The sequence below is a fragment of the Gallinula chloropus genome, assembly GCF_964237585.1.
Source record: "Gallinula chloropus genome assembly, chromosome: 2".
Lineage (NCBI taxonomy): Eukaryota > Metazoa > Chordata > Aves > Gruiformes > Rallidae > Gallinula > Gallinula chloropus.
In genome coordinates, this window is record NC_140086.1 from 40,987,030 (window position 1) to 41,008,710 (window position 21,681).

The 21,681-nt window shown below is 45.0% G+C and overlaps 1 protein-coding gene across 1 annotated transcript; it reads right to left on the minus strand.

Annotated features, from left to right (window-relative positions):
* Positions 1 to 3,772: 3,772 nt before the first annotated feature.
* On the minus strand, positions 3,773 to 19,769 carry SDCBP (syndecan binding protein). The gene is made up of 9 exons (XM_084260282.1): positions 19,620 to 19,769; positions 15,689 to 15,754; positions 12,625 to 12,703; positions 9,928 to 10,037; positions 9,432 to 9,590; positions 7,420 to 7,595; positions 6,019 to 6,190; positions 5,360 to 5,451; positions 3,773 to 4,496 (listed from the first exon to the last, which is right to left on the minus strand). The coding sequence occupies exons 2-9, from the start codon at positions 15,737 to 15,739 to the stop codon at positions 4,442 to 4,444; spliced, it is 894 nt and encodes a 297-aa protein (XP_084116408.1). The 5' UTR covers positions 15,740 to 15,754; positions 19,620 to 19,769; the 3' UTR covers positions 3,773 to 4,441.
* Between the last annotated feature and the right edge of the window lie 1,912 nt (positions 19,770 to 21,681).

A 21,681-nucleotide genomic window follows, 5' to 3' on the forward strand; every position in this document is an offset into this window, starting at 1 on the left:
TTTCAACTGGTTTCTAAGAAGCATTTGCATTCTTAAGAAGTCTTCAGGGATGCTTGCAACCTGCTGCCATGTCCCATGACCTAATGTATGTACCTCTTGCATAGTAAACCTACCTTCCTTCCTAGTGGAGACATGTAGGATGGTAAATACCTCTTTGAACGCTTCCTGCAAAGACAGGTGTTGATGTGGGCAGTCTAGTTGCCTGTTGAGTCTTCAAATGTGGCTGTTTGCAAAGGCACAGAGAAGAATAAGAACATACTCTGTATTGCTTTCTCCTCTTTAAAAGCCAGCACTAATGTATGATCCTGAAAGGAAGCTGAGCATAGCACTGATCCCCTACACATACATGTAATGTGTTGATAGAAATCTTGCCCCCAGTAACATGCTGGAGGCTAGTCTGTTTTCTTATGCTGTATTACTACCCTTTGTTAGTTCTTTTACTGTCCTTCTCTTGATCATCTTCAGCATCTCATGTTTGGTTTGATATTATCAAACCCTTTCAACTCAAATTTCCTTCAGGATGGAATTTAAATACAGCATTTAAACCCAGGAGCTCCTTGTTGTCTTAACCCAGTGCCAAAGTATAGGCTTATGTTCTCTGTGGGTCTTGAGGATGTGATTTCCTGCAAAGAGCTGTTGTGAAGTTCAGGACTTGAAATGGTCTTTAAATGGCTTGTTACAAGAAGCAGCTGCAATGTTGCCCCTGTGTGACCCACAATGAATATTTTCCTCTGGCTGTGTTCTCTACTGATGGTATGAAGATGCTGTGTCAGTACGTCCAGAACAAGTGTTCTTCTAAATGATGTTGAGTCAGTCCTTTGGCTGTAGATACCCTGCCTTGCATTTGACATCTGGCACCAATTTTTGGGCACACCTGGTTCTTTGGTGTTGTAAAACAGCTCTTTTGTGGCTAGGGTCTGCATTGTTGGGTTATTGGGTTTTTAATTCCACTAATTTTTTTTTTTTTTTTTTTTTTTTTGTGCTGGACTTTGAACTTTCTTTTCAATAAGGTCTGGGTGTGATGTTAATTCTGGCTGGTATTTTTAGCTGCAATAGCCACTTGACTTACTAAATAACTGAATTTTGATGTAATCAAAGGTGGAGGCACACATGGCAAAGATGAAGCTGTATCCTGCATGCCTGCTGTTACCAGCAGCCTGGCGTGATATCCCCAGCTCTATCTGTGTGTAGGCAAAGACCACCTAGAAACCCACGTTACGCACTTGCTTGGTGATGTCTGAGGTGACTTCTGCGTTGTTTATAAACAGCTTTATATGTTTTGTTCCATGCATGCCCATCACTGCTTGCTTACCTCCCTGCTGCTATTTTGTCTGTGGCCCTAAGGCTTTGGTTACTTGTATTCTGGTACCAGCCTGAGTTTAGAATTTATGCTGTAACTTGTTTTGCCTCTTGGCACATCCTCTGTGTGTTCCATTCCTCCTGATGTACAGTTTTGCAACTCACTATACCCCAGCTGGGCTCCTTTGTCACTGAGAGGGAAACTACCCTGAGGTGTATGACTCCTGAATTTTGACTTTAGGGTAGCTTACCTCTGAGGTAGCTTAACTTCCCATAGGTTAAATATGGACACAATGAATGTGTAGCTCTGTGGTGCAACTGAGACTGTAAAGCCCTCAGCCAGCTGCTTAGTTGCTTAAAACAGCCATAGGTTTTTAAGGAGGGAGAGGGGAACTCAAGTTTAACCCTGTTACTAGGCTAGAACATCACCCTGTTGGGTTGGGTTTGGTTTTTTTTTTAACTGAATGTAGGGAAGGAATGACATCTTTTTTTATAGCTTCTCACAAAAGTTTATGTGTACATCTATTTAACCATAGCTTCCTCTTCAATACAAGCTGGTTTCTGCATGAAAAGGGGAGGTTTTAATTAGCTCTTTCACTTCTGGTTGCTTCCAACTGCATAGCATGTAGGAGTTACACTGAACTCCCTTCTACTAGCTCTCCTCAGCAGTTACAGCTAGCTCATAATGAAAAAATGAGTTTGTATTATTTTTCCTTCATACATATTGTTGTCTCTGTTTATAGAATTTTTAGCCTGATTTATATTTAGTGTGAAATCACAAGGTTTGGGTGGCCAGCCACCCTTGGTCAAGGCTTGCTTAAATTTGCTTAAACAATAGGTTTGCTTAAATCAAGCCTTAAAGCTTGAAGAGGTACAGAACCAGCCCCTGCTGCGTCATCTGCTTCTACGTAAGCACAGGCTAGGGGCAGAGATCAGTCTTTCCCTAATGCCTTGACATTGGGCTCCAGGAAGTTGCGCTAAGCAAACGAGCTTGCCAAGGAGCCAAACCCATGACTGCTACAGGGCACAGGTCTGCACCCCCACGGCTGAGTCATACCAATGCTACATGCAGTCACCAGTTACTGCCAGTACACACTTGCCAGAGTGGTTCCAGAGACATGCCATTTAGCAACCAAGCAACCCCATTAAAGTGGCTCCCAGGATTAGCTGGATCACCCCTACAGCCTAAAGTGGTGGAAGTGTTGTCCCTCAATTACCATAACTGAGAAATTCATTTGAGAAATAGGAAACCACAGGGCACTTCTGAGCTGAGCTCACACTGCTGCCCTAACAGTACACCAAGGAAGAGCAGGGCTGCAGCCCAGATCACAGAACACTTACAGCTGGAAAAGACCTTCAAGATCATCAAGTTCAACCATCTAATCCTTAACTACAACTCCCACCCCTACCCTTCCCACAACCTGGAAAAGCTGCCATTAGTCCCACAGAGCAGTAAAGGGCTGGCACCTTAGTTCAGAGGCAGCTCTGCCCTGATTGCTTCTCTTTTTTGGTGTGAGCACTTACAGTCACCTTCCAAAGTATTATGTCAGTGAAATGGCCAAGGAAGTAGGTATTCAGCCACCATCATCCCCAGACCAATTCTGGATCCAAGTTTGTTGTTTCAAAACTCACCCATCTCCCAACAACTAACATCTATAGTAAAGTGAAGTGTCTTGCTTTGATTTTGGGTTCCTGCCCACTATGAGGAAGGCAGGATGAAGGTCAGTACTTTTGGCCAGGAAATCCACAAACCTGGACCAGAGAAAAAAAAACCCACCAAACCTCACAGAAAGTGGTATTTCACTTCCACTTATTTCATTCCCCTTACAAAGTCTGAGCTGATCTAAACTGTGGTAGGTTATCCCCAGCCAGCAGCTGAGCCCCCACTTTCTCACTTGCCCCCCCACACCAGGATAGGCAAGAGAGACAGGAGGAGAGGCCAGAGGTTGGGATAAAGGGAGTTTTCCTAGTGCTGCCCAGCCACTTTGGAAACCCCCCCTAAATTATTGCTGAGTAGAATTTCTCTTTGGGCAGTCTGGGGCAGCAGTCCCAGTGGCATCCCCCCTCAGCCTCTTGCTCCCCCCAGCCTGGTCTAGTGCCAAGTCTCAAACTTGCATAGCACCAAACTTCTTCAGAGCACCACACCAGCCCCTGTGAAGAAAGTTAACTCCATCCCAACCTGCCACCCAGATGATAAAGCACCTGCCAGCTCTGCACGCAGCACAGCTCTCAGGGCAGCAAGGCTGGTGTGCGCAGTAAGCTGGAGGTATTAAGAGAGTTAAACAGATCAGGACTGAAGCATCCTGGCTCCACCCTTTTAAAACATTTCCATGTTGCAGGCAGAGAGCCTAATGAGAAAGCTATTTTAAACTGCATCTCTTATCTTGTCTGCGGTGTTGACTGAAACTGACCTCGACTAAACAAGCCCGGCTTAGCTGGGCTGAAGCAGTACTCACACACACACACCCCCACCCAAAGTTTCATTCATTTATTTGGTTATTTCTGAATCCTTAAGAACACGGTTAAGGCAAGAGATAAGCATATTAGTTACAATTTGTATATAACAAGTAATAAAAAGATTTGAGTATCTGTACACTACTTTTAATATGCTTACTTAACGAATGCTGCCCTTAGCTACGCTCAGCCTAGCTGGCATTCCTGTGTAAACAGTATTTACTAGAACAAAAAGTTAACTAGTGCTAGCCCTACTTCTAAGCAGCTATGTGAAGTCTACTCTTGCAAAGAGAAAGCAGTAAAAATACTCAGTTGTCTTTAACATACAGAGCACAGCATCGTTCTAGGTAACAACACGTAACTTTTGCAAGTGATACCTGGCTCCTTTAGTTGCAATGGCTTATAGTAGTAGTAGTAAACTAAAGACCTAGGAAAAGAAGTTGTAACACAATTGGAATTTCACATTTGTCAAGCATATAAGGCTACAAGTTTTACAGTTTGTGAATGAACAAGATAAGTTGAACTGTAACATTCCCAGCCATTGACAGATGCGGATGCTTGATGCAGCATATCTTCTCTTGGCCTCCAGAAAGGCTCATGTGCAGAAGGAAGAAATCACTGAGTATAATTGCCCGAGTTGAGTGGAATCACCGTTACGTATCTGTACACAGGCGCACACGATGCAAGCTTAGACTTCAGGAACAGAGTGATCCATCAGGCTTTTCATAATGCTGGTTGCCATCCTGAGGAGAGGAAGAGGCAGTCAGTTTTGTAAGACAACCACAGGAGACCGCTAGTGCTTCCTATGGCCACACCTTTGCCATCACTGGCCCTCCGATGCCATTTAAATGTCAGGCTATTGCACCACTGCTGTTTGTAACAAACATGTGGCTATAGAAAAGCTGCATCAATAGTGCACAGGCAGAAGAGGAGCCCACCATACTCAATATCTTTATCAGCTGCATTATCAAAGATCTTTCAGGGTGGGGCCATGTGTGCCAGCAGAGTAATATCACAAGTATGAAGGAGGGAGGGCAGGGGGAAGAGTGGCCCTTTGACTGAAAACTGCTCTGCAGAAAGAGCGTAGCAAGCCGAGGGAAAAAAATACTCAATTATACCTGAAGCATTATTAATTTCTAGCAACTTCAAACAGATTTTTGCTGGAGGGATTTAGTTGTAGAAAGCCAGTGCTGCCAAGGGATTAGGTTAAAACCAACTGTATCCTGCCAAGAACCATGTTTACACCAGAATTAGTCCCACTAGAAACAGAATTTTAGTTACAAGGTAACAAATACTTATGTTACCCATGTACTTAAAGTTAGTTCTTGGAGACTCAGTTTTAGTCATATTACGGTCAGAAAAGGGCTTTTCAAAAGACAAGGTAAAGGACCATCACTAACATATGAACAGTTTTGATAAACAGAGCCAAAACATGCTGGTCTGACCAAAAGATCAGATTAAACAGATTTTCAGGCTCCCCCACCCTTTCTTCAGCCTTCATATTGAGTTTGTAGTTGTCTTTTAGCATGAGTACATCTTAGTTAACAAACAAAGTCCCTGTCAACTTGATAATAATCAAGACCACAGCTGCTTTGTTTTTACCTACCTCTTTATTATATACTCATAAATACTGGAAGGCATGATGGTAATGGTGACCACGTTGCCAGCTGTTGCCAAGATGTCTGCAATCTGAGGGTCCTGTTATTAAACAACAGTCATATGAGCAACATTACTCAGGCTAACTAATAAAGCAACAATTCAAGAGTTTTTCCTATACAGAATTCACGGAGCAAAGAGACACGCAACTCTTTGCTTAAGAGTATTTAACCTTCAGGGCAAATCACTGAGCCTGCAATGCCACTTCAAAGATGTCTGGTTATCAGTATCTTACACAGACTAGAGATGGGATTCAGATGTTATACACACAATTCCTACTAGGATATATGATGCAGTTTGTCATGGGGAGGTTTGTTCTGTGCTTTGCCAGCAAAGTTAGACTGAAGGTAAACACTGAGGGTCAGCCTACAGCCACGTAGAGGCAGAGAGGAAGAAAATGAGTTGCCCTGACTACAGATCCAGAACCACAGAGAACCCTCAGGACATAGATGCCTCTCCAAGTTAAGGAAGTCGGTCACAAGAGGTCAAGTTATGTTGTTGAATGTTCAGTAAATATTACAATCCTTTTCCCTCTCCACAGCACAATTACTATGCAGACACACAAAAAGCTCCCGGCTCTCCACACCCACCGCACACCACTTGTTTTACCTTCAATCCAATTACATTCTGGCCGTTAATCTCACAGATGTTGTGCTCTGTAAGAAGTCCATTTCTTGCAGCAGAACTGTCTTTCACTATTGAGGTTATTTTTCCATTCTTGAATATGAAACCAACATGCCCTGTGCTGTCCTTGTGCATAGTAATAATCCGTTCAAAAGGCCTACAAGAAGTAAAAGACAATTTAAAATGCAAAAAACACTGTTTTCAGTCTTACTAAACCCCATGAAGAGCCACACACTGGCTTGGTAACTTCGACTTACAAAAAGCACTAGAAGACTCACACATCAGCTACAAGGAAGAATAGTTGGGTTTAACTTCATTTTGTTAATAATTTGCTATTTTAATCTCTTCTTTCCAGGCTGAAGTCATGCTGCAGATATAAATCTTACATACTTCCTCTGTTCTACACATAGTTCACCTCCTAGATTAATATTAATACTGCAAAACCCCCACATAACATCCATCACAACACCCAACCATACACAAATGGCCTTAAAAATTTAAGTTGTGTCTGCAATTGTTACAAAGTAGCTAAAATAGCACAAGCAGTTTTAAAAACTATGGGAAGATCACAGGATTCTGGAGCCCAAGGCTTCCCCAACAACATTTCTACAGCTCTACAGACAATAAAACCTTTAAATTGTCTCTTAAATCTGAGAAGGGGTTGGGGAGTGGGGCACAGAAGTAGTAGACAAAGCAGTGGATATCTGCTCCCACAGTGTTTTATTGAGTAAGTTATAAAAATAGCTGTCCTGATAGACGTAGCATACCCTTCACTGAGTCAAACCTGGTTCTTAAAAAAGAACGTTGACCACAGCTTCGAGACATTTACCTGGTCATACCATGGGTCATTGATGTCCTAGCCTACAGATCTTGTGCTGAATCTAACCCATTTCTACTACCCACATCTAGTTACAACACTCATTATCCAACAGAGACTAAAAGTAAACACCGGTTCATCAGATATAATTTTAGTGAGACTGGCACTACTTCATACATAGGCAATACAGTTCAGAAGGGAACTATCCTGCTAGATAAAAACAGAACTGTATATTTTAAGATCATTAATACAGCCACTGGTACTGTCTTCCATTGCTTTTTTTTTTTTTCTCAGTTAGTATAAGCAAAGGTCAGGTTGCATCAGAAAATAAAGCACAAAACCGCTGCAGTCAGAGAGGTGTGCACTGGAAGTTTAAAAGTTAACAACTTTTGACTGTTACTTTGAATGTTCCCCACAGAAGGGAATGTTTCTGAGGATCTTTAATAGCACATGGACATAGCTTTTTTTTTTAATAATGCCTGCAGAGCTACTCAAGTGAGGGGAGACCCGAACACCACAGCATTACTCCAAGACGGACAATGACAATCTGTATCTGCAGCTGGCGTTACCTGTCCCGGATGATCATGGAAATCCTTTCTCCAGAAGCTTGCTTCAGAACTTTATGTGCTTTATCAGAACTCCATCCTGCACAGTTTTCACCATTGATCTGCAGAACTTGGTCCCCAAACCGCAGCCCAGCGAGGGACGCTGGAGAGTTTGCCTGAACTAACTGGACAAATATGCCCTACAAAAGAGAAGGGGAAAGAAGAAAACCATGGAGGAAGTTCTACTTAAAGATGAAAACCAAGGACAGAACATAAAACGTTTTAGTTTCCTGTTCTCTATGTAATACCATTCAACTGCACAACAGGACTTGCTAATTATCTCTCCTTAAGAGGTGTCTTTGAAATGTCAGTCTGTTTCTAGATGTCTTTGAGGGGCTGACAGATAATTACTGCTAGAATAAAGTTAGAAAGTAGGCAAGTGCTTTTTGAACAGGCACATGTACTGTAGATAATACCTTTGGAGGCTGGGGATATTTAAAAATTAACATGCTACTCAATGAAAATCCCAGCATTTCCTGGGTTAGGAGAACTACAAAAAGAATTTTAATCCTATATGAAACCTTAGGTACATTTTTTTTAAATATTCAGATTAAATGGTGTTACCAACAACAAAAACAACCAAAACACAGAAAAACAGGGAATAAAAAAGAGAACATAGCAGCATTTTCCAGTCAAGAATCAAAAGACAGTGGAACAGAGAAACTCCAAAGCAGATTAATGGTCTGTCCTGGTTAAGCCTGGCCAGCAATTAAGCACCACACAGCCGATGGCTCACCTTTCCCCCCACCCCACCACCTGAGATGGGGGAGAGAATCAGAAGAGTGAAAGTGAGAGAACTCATGGACTGAGATGAAAACAGTTTAATGGGGGACACAAGCACACAAAAAAGAAAATAAGGTATATATTATTAATATAAGTTGTTATAAGTGATGAACAGCATAATTTCTTTCCTCCTTAAGTCAATGTTACGCATGACCCCCCAGCTCCACACAAGACCCCCCCCCCCAAAACTGCCCAGCCTCTCAGCCCACAAGTGCAGGCAAAGCAAACCAAGGAATTCATTCACCACTTCCCATGGGCAGGGAGGCATTCAGTCATCACCTTGAGTCAGTGCTGCACAAGACCCCCACCTGCTGTACCAGTGCACCAGCCCACCCCCAGCTCTAAACAGAACGTGTTGTCATATGGTATGGAGTATCCCTTTGGCCAGTTTGGGTCACCTGTCCTAGCTGTGTCTCCTCAGAGCTCCTTGGGTGCCTCCCCTGCTGCCCACACCCTTGGCAGGGCAGTGAGAGAAACTCAAAAGTCCTTGACTGCTTGGTGAAAACTAAACACATCAGTGTGTTATCCACATTGCTCTCATCCTAAATTCAGAACACAGCACTACACCAGCTGCTAGAAGGAAAATTAAGTCTATACCTGCCCAAACCAGGGCAGGATCTTACAGGGAAGCTCCAGAGCAGGTTTCAGGATCTCCTTGCAGCTATGTTCATGTTAAGGGAAACTCAGAAGAAAAAAAAAAAAAAAAAAAAAGCCTGCTCTGAAATTCCACTTTAGATATAGGCAAGATGGCACCCTCACTACCTTTACTTTTCTCACCAGCACCACTGCAAAAGTATGTAAAAGAGAAGCTACTTCTAAGCCATGGGCACTGCTCTACACACTGCTGAATTTTAAGGACTGCCCAGTGTTTCCAGGACAGGGACAGGAAGTCCTGAACTATTAACAAGTATCACAGCAGCTCTGCAACAATAATTCCATACTCTACAGCAGGAAAAAAAAAAAGTTACAAGTATTTTTCAGATGTTACAAGTCAATTGCTGCTGGAAATTTAGATCCTAGTCCAGACAGCTAGAAATCAAGTTACTGATCCGATGAAGGATTTTAAAGTTCAGATAACAGATAAGCCAAGTGTTATAAGGAAGCCAATTTTGTGACCATACACTAACTTCACTACTAATTCAATCCAGCAGGAATATCTCTGTAGGCAGGAAAGAGCAAACATCTATACATACATTGTCAACAGACTTCAGGCGAAGCCCAATTTTGCCATCTTGATCCTTGCACAGGATTGCTTCGCGGATGCCTTGCTTAATTTCTGCTCTGCGAATTCCAATATCATTGCCAGTCACTGGAGCTACCATGTAATTAGTAGAAGGTCGTGTTACCAGTTGCTGATTAAAACAAAACAGCCAGACAACTTAGTTTCAACTTTTTTTTTTTTTTAAAAAAAAAAGCTATAAGGTCAGTTTATATGAAATTATATTTAAAACAAAGCAACAAGCAAACAAACAAGTCAGAGCACCAGCTCTTCCCCACCTCCCACCCCCCCAACAAACCACTGGAAACACACCATTCAGTTAAGACCAGAGAAAAATAAGCACTGTTACTTAAAGCAAATGATTTATCAGTCTGGTACTTAAGACAAAGAGCAACCTTGTCTTCAGAATGCTAGCTATACATTTAGTATCTATACTTTTGCTTTCTAAAACATGCTTGAGTGATACTTACACCTTGTGGCTGAGCAGCTGCTGCCACTGGCAGGTTTCTCTGCACTTCCTCCTCGTTGAGGCTCAGGCCCATGTACTGAGAAAGTTCTGGGTACAGTCTGGGGTATAAGCCTATAGGAGAAAAACAAAACAACCATCCCCCCCATCAGTACAATCGTTGGTTTAACAGAACAAACAATTACTGCTTTCATATGTACAATTACTTCAACGAATCTTGTGCTACTGTAATGTATTTGTACTGAAAATTACAACAGAAGATCCACTTGGATTATTCTAGCCCAGAAAAGTAACCAGACAAGCAGCATTTTGAGATGAAGAGCTTACAGAGAGCTCTTAGCTTCAGTTACTCCGTTCATCCTTTGTGGCACAAACAACATTAGACACAGGGTGGTAAGTTCCAAAACCAACCTTGTCCTGCAGTCCACAAAGACGTGCCCTTGTGTAGGTAGTTAGGGCAATTAGTGGGGAACTACTCTCCCTCTCACCTCCAAACCAGGTACGCTGGAGAACACACACACACACACACACAGAGTGCCCTTCCACTAAGTGCAAGACAGCACTCACAAGAGGAATGCATGCCAAGGACATTTTGGATCTCAGGCATAGTAAAGTTTCTGCAGAAGACAATCTCCTGGCTGTAAGGTCCACCATGTGGTCTGCTTTAATAGCCTTTGTAAGAAAACAGCTGTCATTTTTTCATAGCTTCAAAACAAAGTCTGTTTAGATGTGCTTCTCCACAAGACAAAACAAACGAGGTCCTTAAAATATCCATGGGGAGTTTTCTTTGTGCCTGAGAGTAGTGGGGTGCAGGGAATGGGAGGAAAAGAAGTTAAGCTGCCTGACTTGCCAGACCTCAAGTTGAGCCACTCTGGAAATAAGCTTGGTATCGCTCTTGACATTCCACAGATAATTAACTGGCAGGATTTAACAAGTGGCAGTTATGAAAACTCTCAAGAGTCCACCCTCTGTTCCCACTGAATCAGTGAGGACAGAAAAGGCTGCTTAGAAAGAGAGGTGATGCAAGGGACAGCCTGGGAAGCAAGCAGGCTCCCCAGTTACAGAGCTTCCATTTCTAGTGTTCCCTTATGGGCACATATATAAATCCAACTATTATAAGAATCCACATTTAACCAGAAATGGAAAACAACTCTTCTGGGAAGGAATGCAAAGGTCAGTGCAAGGTGAACTCCAGCACAACTGTGAGAATTTTTTGCTCCTTAATACTTTCAGTGGTCATGTTTGTACTCTGCTTCACACAAGATCTGTCCTGTCTGAACTAATTTCTGTATCTATCTATCAGCTTGTAGTTTCATCAGCATTGATTTATAAGCTTTTACAGAATATTTGTTCTATGGACATCTTTTACTTGTGTCATCAAGACTCTAGGGTTAGACACAAAGTTGCACAAAACTCTGCAGCTACTCCATTCTTCTTCTGTTCTTCTGCAACAACCACACCACACAGGATGCATCTTTGCTGACTGCATTCTCATTCAAAACAGACACCTCCAAATAGCAGAAAACACCCAGAAGTTCTTGATGTTGTACATTCTCCTGCCACTGCCAGGACAGAGGTATTCCCAGCAGGTTTGGCAGAGTAAACAGATGGTCTAGGCCTCCTTTCCTTTGGGATATATTCAGTGATTTATCACTCTTGCAGCCACACATAGGTCCTGCCAATTTCACACCCAAGATGATGTCCAAATCATGTTGTTTGGCCAGCAGACCAAAAACTAAAGGAGAACTCAAACTCTAAAGAGCAGAAAGAATGGTATCAGGAAGCAACCTGAAGGTCTGCTGAAGCAACCTTAAATATGGCCTGTGAAGTTAGGCCAGGTAAGTATCTATTGCAGAAAGGATCTACAAGACTTGGCTCTCTGGTGAGCTACAGAGACTCCTGCCTTAATGTCGTCTTGGATGCACCAGTGCCCAGAGAACTGGAGACAAAGTTAAATAGACCAAACTTCAACATCTGATCTACCAGCATCCTTGAGAGGTGTTCTAGCACATCTGCTGGTCATGCTGCTCAGAGGTTTTAAGCATTTTAGATCAAGTGTAACTCACTACTGAACTCAAACATACCAGTGCACATTCATGCACATACAAGCATGCAGGAGAAAGAGGAAGAGAAATGGTAACAAGTCATTCAGCTTTAACTCTGGTGGATTTCCCCTCCAGACTCTTGATCCCAAAACCTGCTGAGGGCTTTATGTTGACAGACTGACAAGATTAAGTCCTACCTTACTGGGCATTTCTGTATTGACAAAGATTTGTGTGTGTTTGTTCCAAAGAAAGCTCATGAGGAGAGAAAAGGCACTGACTCATGCCATCCTCTAAAGCTTACAAAAATACAGCCAAAAAGCAAAGACAACATAGTTTTTGAGGTAAGAGTTATAAAGAAGCCAAATAGCACCACCAACAGATCTTCTTATGTCTGGTTCACTGGCAGAGGTTTTGAAAAGTCAGGAGATGGGTTAGAGTGTGTCACAACTTCTTTTTATAAGTAAATACTATCTTTCAATTCCTATAGCTCCTCTACCAAGGTGGTTTGGGGCGGATGTTATCCTTTCTAAAGGGGCATGATCTCACCCTCTGGTAAAAAGATTACATTCTTACAGGTATTTCTGACTGCTCTGTCACTTTAGGCTTTCATAACTGCTTTCCCCAACATTAGAGTACTACATAGTGCATGAGCTTACCTCCATCATGAGGAATAGGAGCAGAAGCTTCAGACAAGATTGCTGGATTAGCTGGATTTGAAGAAAACGCAGTCTGAGCCTGAAAAGCAAAAAAGTTCACATACATCATACTGCAGAAGACAAAATTATGAAAACTTTATTACGCAGCCAGGAGAATAAGAAGTTTCTTTTTTTCTTATATTTGCTATTTACTACTCATCTTGATGCTCTGAAGTCATTCTTTTTCTTTGAAATAAATTACTAATACAGCATGTTGTGTTGAAGTATCTACTTCATTAGATAACTTATATCCTCCTCAGATAGGAGGCTACAGTAATAATGCAGAAAGCCTTTACTGTCATGCTCTTCTGTCTTTGTGGCTAAGCTGGTTAAAGAGCTTAAGATCTCTTTAAGAAGACACATTAAACTTGGCTGACAAAGCTCTGTAACTTCATGTCCTAAGGTATGACCTTTGGCTGTGTGTTTTGCAATTGATTTTTTTTTCCAACAGGACAGGAGACATTTTTTATCTCTTCACTATTTGCACGTTACTCCTGACCTCTGCCACAGCCCCTTGCAGGCTGCAAATTGAGTTCCCCACAACCCAGTGTTACCAGCTTAATACCTCCTGAAAGAAATGGACCTTCTAAGACGATTTTTCTACAGAAGCTGCCACTACAGCGAGCACACTAAGCTTTGTTTCTGCATTGTTTACTGACTTACAAGTCTAAAGAGACCATATTCAAGTAAGCCAGTTTCCTTCCTCCTCAATACTTCACGCTACTACTCTTTTGGCCTTACATAATCACCACCTGTGGAAAAACACTGTGTTACAGGGGCCTGTTGAGTGTGGTGGAAACAGCTCCCTCAACAGCTTTCCTGAGATTGAACACCAAAAGGTAGGGGAAACTACAAATGCACAGCGAAACGTTATGCTAAACAGAACACAAATCACCTAACATAACGCGACAGTTAAATTACTTAACATTTTTGAGGGAACTATGCAGTCCTGTACACTTCAGGAAGCTGTTTTTAGGAAAAAAGTTTCAGAGGGAGAATGACTCATCATTTTTCCTTATCAGATTATGTAGAACAGCCTCCAACTCCAATGCTGGACAAAAAGAACAGGTTAGAGTATTTAATGTAACAAGTCCTTTTGATTTAACCGTCAGTCATTTTGATCTTACTCACTTGGGGGTACAGATGCTGTCTGTCAGTACTATGCCCCCCCACCTTCCTCCCCAGGGTGCTCTCAGACTTGTTTAAAAAGGCACCATTTTTACCATGGGGTTTTTGGAAGAGGCAAATAACTTAGTAGCAAAGACAGAATTGCTTACTCTTGAAAGAAATGGTATTTAGCACTAACAGTACTCACTCAAGTATACTCAGTAGACAGCCCATGACAGCCCTAGTTCTACTACAGTCAGCAGGAGCAAGATGCCAGAGGGGAATCTTCTCCATTGACAACGGCAACAAGAACACCCAAGCCTCTCCACTGGGAGCCTCTAACTGAGCGCTCTTGGCTCTGCCTCCCTTCTCCACCACCCCCACATGAATTAGAATGAATTTGATTGATACCCCAGTCATCATCAAGTAGCTGGCAGCACTTTGTGAAATCCTAGTTTAAACTTTGGAGAGTTAAACATAGAGTTTGTCAGTAAGCATCTGTCCCACATGAACCGATTTTTGGAGAAAACCTGACCTTTGAGGTTACAGCATCATCGAGGTTTCTACTAGCTTGAGAGAACCATTTGCCATGTTCCCTATAGAAACTTCTATAGTGTTTACTCTTATCTGTGAAACACCACAACAGACAACAGGCACAGACATGCAGAGGTGGCACTTCTGCCCAAGCTGATAAGCCCTGCTGAGCATATGGGCAAGACTTCCCACTCTACAAAATGACAGAACACATATCTATGGTTCAAGGTTTACAGGACAGGCTTACAGGACTTAAATGCCATTTCCTCACCACTCCACTGAGTGGTCACAAGAGTTGAACAGGGAGGCCACATTTAAGATTTTTAATATAAAAGCTCTAGCACTTGGCTGTTAAAACGCTGAAGGGCACACATTCTTGGCTACAGGGTAAGGTTTGGTTTTGGTTTTTTTCAGTTCAGCACTACCTGACTGTAGATAAAGGGCTTTGGTAAGATAAGAAGAATGAGGTGGGCAGACACGACAAAGAGAAATCCCAACACAGCGCCCACCAATTCAAGAGCTCCACCGCACACATACACAGACAGGTGAGACTGAGGAACTCCACTTCAGGTTATTAACTCTCCTGTGCTGTCCTGATCTGTGCAGTTTGCTTGATTGCTTCCCAATAAAAAGAGCCAGGACAGAAACTGCAGCCATCCTAAAATGCTGTATAACTCACTGCTGTTTAAGCTGGGAGGGAATCCAGTTAAAGTTTAGGAAAGAAAAACTGAAGCTAGATAATTTGCTGTAGAAAGCAAGGAAACTTCTCATAAAATACATTCAAGTCAAATTTTAAATGGATTTTTATCCATTGAAGTGTTTTTCACAGATATTTTTCATCCTAATAATAAAGCTAGCAATAATCTCACACATAAAGGGTTTTACACAAATGTGATAACCTTGTAAGTACTGACAGATCTGGTGACTGCCATGAAATAGACAGAGGACGAGTCTGAGACTCCAGATGACATTAAGAGAGTCAGTGCTCTTTTTTTTTTAGTGCCCAACTGACCATGACCGTTTTCTGCCACACCTTTGGACATGAGAAATGACAAACAGCAGGTTTATTAGTTCATCACGTCAGAGCTGAAGTAAGAGACTAACTATGTTTGCCTACTTAAGACCAAGTATCTATACTTCAAAGAAAAAACCCAAAAACATATCAACACATTAAATATATAAACCAAAATAAACATACCCAACAGCAGTAAAATAAGCATTAATCATGTTATATCAAGCTACAAAGTAAACAGTTTGGCTTCCCCCTTTTTAGAGTATGATGATATAATGCAAAGTCACACAGACAATAGAAGCTGTCCCTCCCCATGGATTAAAAAAAGAAAAAAAAAAAATCATAAACACTCATCTTAAAAGCCCACCATACCTGAATAACTTTGTCCACCTTCAGATCTTCAAGTGAGGGATAGAGAGACATTCTGATGCAGTCTCACTGGGTAGATGAGAAGGGAGGGGAAAAAAAAAAAAAAAAGCAAGCAAACTCCAGGGTTAGTCATAGTCATCAGATACACTTCCACACATCCTTAGCATTACAACTTCAGAAAAGCAAAAGAGAAAGCAAAATATTCAATAAGTCATCTTTTACATGCAAGTCTTGGCACTACTGACACCTGGCACTGCAGATAAATCCATTAAGACGACCCATTTAATCCATTATCAATAACTGCCTTTGCATAATAGGCTTTATTTAATACACTTAACATTGTAAAAGTTTAGGTCTCAGCAATGAGAAAGCTTATACAGACAAAACCCTCTCACAGTAACTACGCAGAGACAGATTTCAGGAGACCAGAATGCAATGATGAGAGTTAAGGGGACAAAATTTTATCACCCTCCTCCTCCTGCCAACTGGAACAGGATTTTATATACAACTGCAGAAGCTTTCTCTCTGTCATCCAAAGCATCTAAACGCTCGAACCAGTTCTGATGTAAGTAAGTAGCCCCTAAGAAGCGGATATGGCTTCCCATTTCCAGTCGCAACACATTAATTGCAACAACACAGCACAAATCAGCAAGACTCAGTCAGTGAGGAGTTGCGAAACCCAAGGAGGCTTCAGGCTGGCTCATGTGATGTTGCCAGAGTCCTGTGACAACTTACCAGGAAGCAACAGAACAAAAGAAAACCAAGGGTGGCGGTGAGGGGAATAGCAAGTGAAACCAAAAACCTGGCTTCACGTGACCCTCTGAGGCACCACGGGGTCAGGCAGCGCTGCTACAGCCTGGCACCTGAGGCCTCCAGGAAATCCTGGTTTTCCACGGCTCCTACACTCACGTTCTGAGGTCAGCTGAACTTCCCAAAACTGTAGAAAACATTTCATGCCAACATATGGGAACGTTTAAATGAGGGGGGTAAAGAGGGACAACAAAAGGTGATATAGTTTTGTATGCTCTAAGAGGCACTGAGAACGTTTAATGAGGTAGCTCTGTTAAAAGCTTTCAGTTTGGGGGTTCATTTTCTCATCCAAAGAACAGCGACACAATAGTTGTCTTGATACTGCACCACGCTCATCAGTAGCTGTTCTACTCATTCAGCAGAGTGCCCAACAGCCTCAGCATCATGTCAAGCTACAACCAGAACTTGAAAAAAGCCATGCTTTAAACGTGACAGAGATCTAAACATGTGGCCAGCGACACTGCAATAATTAATTGCCACTGACATACTTGACTAATTGTTGCAACTAAACCAAACACAGTTAAAGCCTGGAAGCTTTACAAATTAAACAGTCACATTTAAAACCAATTTAAGTTTCTGTTCTAATCCAGCACTGACCTGAAACCATCAAGTGCTTTTGCTCATCCAAAAGAGGTAATAGCAAACGCAAGCCCGAGCCCAGCAGTCCCCTTGCTCAGGTAAGCGGTGCCCAGCCACTAACACCCAGCATCAGACTCACCATCTAATTCTAAGCTACAGCTGCCCTGGTACAGTTAGGTGCCAGCCCAAGCATGGGCACACGTTCAATGTCAGCACATCAGCATCAGCATGCAAGCAGGAAAAAAGAGAGCAAGCTGAGGATGGTGCCTTCCCAAAGAAGTCACCCCCTCGCAGGGGAATGTGGGGCACAGGAGCAGCATTTTGCAGACAGCTGACCTCTGACATCCACACAGCAGTGGAGTACAGCACAGGATCTGCTGGGTCCATCATCCCAGCGACCAGCTTCCACACCGCAAACCCCAGCATGTTTACACCTTGGCCAGCTCTAGTTCTCCTCTACAGACCAGTCGCACTCTTCACACGAATGCTGGTCATGTTTGTCAGAGATGGGCAACCTCAGTCTTCCTCTAGTTTACAAAAAGGAGCACAGGGCTCTCTGTTGAGAAGTAACCGAGCTAAACACGTATTAGTTGTCAAACCACACAGCAGGACCCTCCAGCAGCTAACCCTGCCACTTTACAACCCCCTCAGCGACCTTCTTTTCCCAGTCCAGGGCTCAGAAGCCCAAGTGTTTGTCCTGGTACCAAGGAACTGCCAGTCTAACTTCCCTCAACGTAACCTCATCAGCTGCTAGTTCTGCTTTTCCAACTAAATAGCCAGAACAACTGTCACCACTGGAATTGCATTTAGTGAGCTTGTAACTTTACATACAGTATTTTCAATTTCTACACAGGCAGCTGCAACACAAATACTCTTTGTTAGGCAACGAGAGATCCACAAAAATGCTGTGTTTAGTTTAAAAATATAACTCTTCAATAACAACTGCCACCATCAGGGACCACCAGCAATCACAGAAAGAACCTGTTTGTGATTTCTGTGCATCATTATTCGTAGTATAAACAAGAGTTTCAGCAGACACTGTAACGGCTCTAAGAGCTGAGGAGTGGATACCACAAAACATGAGTCACTATAACCTCCTTTTCTCTCAAAAACCTACACCAGAATAGTTTTCTTTGATCATTTCCTAGCAAAAGTGAAAACCAAAGGAAGAGCGTGGAGCAGAAGGGGCAGCCCTAACTCTGCTGGTGACCTGCAAAACCCAGTGGTGAAGACCTCTCCCCGTTCCTCAGTACCCTTGTCTAGCACATCCCACTAAACACATCCTGTCTGCCAAAGGGAAGTGGCAGTTCACTGACCAGAGACCCGTGGCAAGGCAGCACTCGTGACAACCTGGGTCGCCAGCAGGAAGTCTCGCGGGTGGCAGAGGTCCCCAACCACCCTCGGTGGCAGGGCTGGGAGAAGACAGGCTTCCCAACATACTCTCCAGGTGAGAAAGCGTGGAGCTAAAGGCAGGGCAGGATCCGGCTGAACCCCCAACTCTGGCCAGCCTTTAGCGACTGCTGTCTCCGAAAGCGCCATCAACCCACACCGGGGGAGGGGGAAAAAACACAAACCAAAACAAAACCGCCACCCACATGTGTTCTCGGCTGTGGCCCCCTGCGGAGTCCACAGAGCCCGCACCTAGAAGGAAACACTGGCTTTCACTTCCAGAAATTACAGCCTCCAGAACAAAAAGAAATTCGTCTTTAAAGCGGATCCAGGACAAAAACCACCGGGAAGGTCAGGGCGAGACCTCAGGGACCCAGGCACTGTTTTACAAGACACGTTCTCCACTAATAACTCAGCGTTTCCCTTCTGATAGGTGTTTAATTAGCCTCCGAGCGACTGCTCTCATTACACAGTTAGCTCCGAAGCCTGCTGCCTCCATTTCAGACCTGAAGCAGGGCTTGCCTGCCCGAAGAGGCAGATCGCCACCTACTCCACCCCTGCAGCACCAGTTGTTAGTTCGCCAGCCGAAAAAGAAGTTGCAACAAACGCCCGAGTGTCCGTCCCCTACAGCGACCGGACGAGAGGCGCGGTCCTTGCGCAACCACCCCGGACCCTGAATGAGAGGCCAGAAGACAGCCCGACACCCAAGACCGCGGGAGGATGTGGGCACCGGCAAACGCACGGGCTTTTATTTACTCGCTGGCTTCTTCGGCTGCGGACGGATGGCTGTCTCCGGTGGGGGCGGCGGGCCTCCCCCGCCCAACCCCCGCGGCCGGCTCCCGCGACACGCCGCCCGGCAGCGCTGCCCCGCAGGAGCGCGACACGGATCTCCGGGGACGACGGGGACAAACGCTGCCCTTGCCAACGGCACAGCCAAGCCGCCGCTTCCCCCAGCCGGCTCGGCATCGGCCTCCCCCGCCACGCCCCCTCCCCACTCCGCCATGCCCGGCCGCCCACCCCCCTCGCAGCCCCCCGCCTTCTCCACTCCCACCCCCCCTCAAGCCGCCGGGGACGGGCCGCCGCCCCAGGGCCGCGCACAAAGGACCGCGGAGGAGGGAGCCCTGCCACCCAGCCCTGGCCCCAGCCCCTCCTTTACCTCCGGTCCAGGTGGCAGTTGCCGTTCGTTGGGGCCCTCAGAACGGAGAGAGGCGGCAGCAGCAGCGGCAACTCCCGCAAGTCCCAGCAGCTGTGCTACGAACGGAGCGGAGGCGGCGGCGGAACTGGCCCGGCCCCGCGCATGCTCCGGCAGCGGCGGCGGCGGGAGTGGGCCGGGCCCGGCCCGGCAGGCGGGGAGAGAGGGGGGTGCTGAGGGGACGGGGACCGGAGTCTTCGCCGACGGCGGGGCGGGAAGCCGGGCGGCCGTATCGCAGCTCTGTTGGAGACTGCCCCGCGTCGGCAGCGTTCGCTCGCTTTTACTCATGGCGTGGCTCACCGCTGGCGTTCGGCTGTGACCTGCCTTTGCCCCGTTCCTTGGCCATTGCTGGTTCACAGCGCTCAGCGTCGTGAAGCGAGAAGTACAATTTCCTGCCCGTTTTCCAGCTCCCCCCACCCGAAGCAAATCGCACCCTGCTACCTGCCCCGTTTCACCTGGGGTTTGAGTGTTCCCCGGTGAGCGGCGGCACGCCAGAGCCCCTGGCCCGCAGCGAAGTGCCTTCTCCCACCGGCGGGCCTCTGTGGCCGAGCACATCCCCTGGAGAAACCCATGGGGAAATGCCAAAACAAGCTGGGAAAGAGGCTTTTCCTGCCCAATTACCACCAGAGTTACTTCAGAATTGTTGTGCCTCATAGCACAAGCTTATCGGGCATCAATTTCCAGTCTTTAAAACCCATCTCGGCTGGGATAGTTTGCCACTGACTTTGCCTGTTGTCAAATCTGGTCCATCGTACAGGTAATTACATGTGCTGAGTGCCCTAATGCTTCTCTCTTCAGGTAAGAAACCAGAGTGTTCAGTAAAGGAGTTTATCAGTTCGCCAGCACTGAGAAAGAAGGTCTGCTCCCACCTCCCAGTTCTTGTCTCCTGTCCCCGCAGTTGACAGGCTCCTCTGTGGGACAGCTTAACTCACTGTCCCATCAGAAATCAAACCCACCATGAACACAAACGCTTGTCTGCTGGGTTAGTGAGCTGAACCAGCGATGAAAGGATCTCGCAAGCACCAGGCAGAGCAAGGGAAGGGAGGGTGCGGCTGGAAACAGGAGGATGGGGGAGGAGGAATGAGAGGGAAGGGTGACTTCCTTCCTTCTGGCACTCAGTGTCTGTTTCATCATTTGAGCTGCCTGCACAATTATAACCCTAATTAAGCTAAAGAGACATTTTGTTGCAATGTGTATTTTCTGATCCTTGTAAGTTTCTTGATCCTCTCCACTTGCCAGCATCTTTGCTGTGTAGGATTGGGGTACCAGCTGCAGCAGTGGTACAGCCTTTCTCCAGCTGCTCAGAAGACTTCTCTTTCTACAGCCAACAATCAGCGGGGCCTGGCACCTTCCTGTCTATGTGCCTTGTCGGACATACTCTGTGTAGTAGAGTATGTAGTCTAAGAACAAGAAGAATCTGGGTTACAGGCAGTAGCTCTGGCACCACACCCACCTGGGGACATCCACCTTGGTAACAAAAGTGAATCTCATCATAAAATCACATAACCATAGCATGGTTTGGGTTAGGAGTCACCTCAAAGAACATCTAGTTCCAGCCCCACTGCCATGGCCAGGAACACCCTCCACTAGACCAGGTTGCCCAAAGCCCCATCCAACTTGGCTTTGAACACTGACAGGGAAGGGGGCAGCGACAGCTTCTCTGGGCAGCCTGTGCCAGGGCCTCACCACCCTCACAATACTGATTTTTCTTCCTAATGTCTAATATAGATCTACCTTCATTCAGCTTAAAGCCATTACCCCTTGTCCTGTCTCTCCATGCCCTTGTAAACAGCCCCTCTCCAGCTTTCCTGTAGCCCCTTCAGGTACTGGAAGACTGCAATAAGGTCTTCCTGGAACCTTCTCCAGGCTGAACAAACCCAACTCTCTCAGCCTGTCCTTACAGGAGAGGTGGTCCATCCCTCTGATCGTCTCCATGTCCCTCCTCTGGACTCACTCCTAAAACTCAGTATATTTCTTTTCCTCGGCACCCCAGAGCTGGGCATAGTACTCCAGATGAGGTCTCACA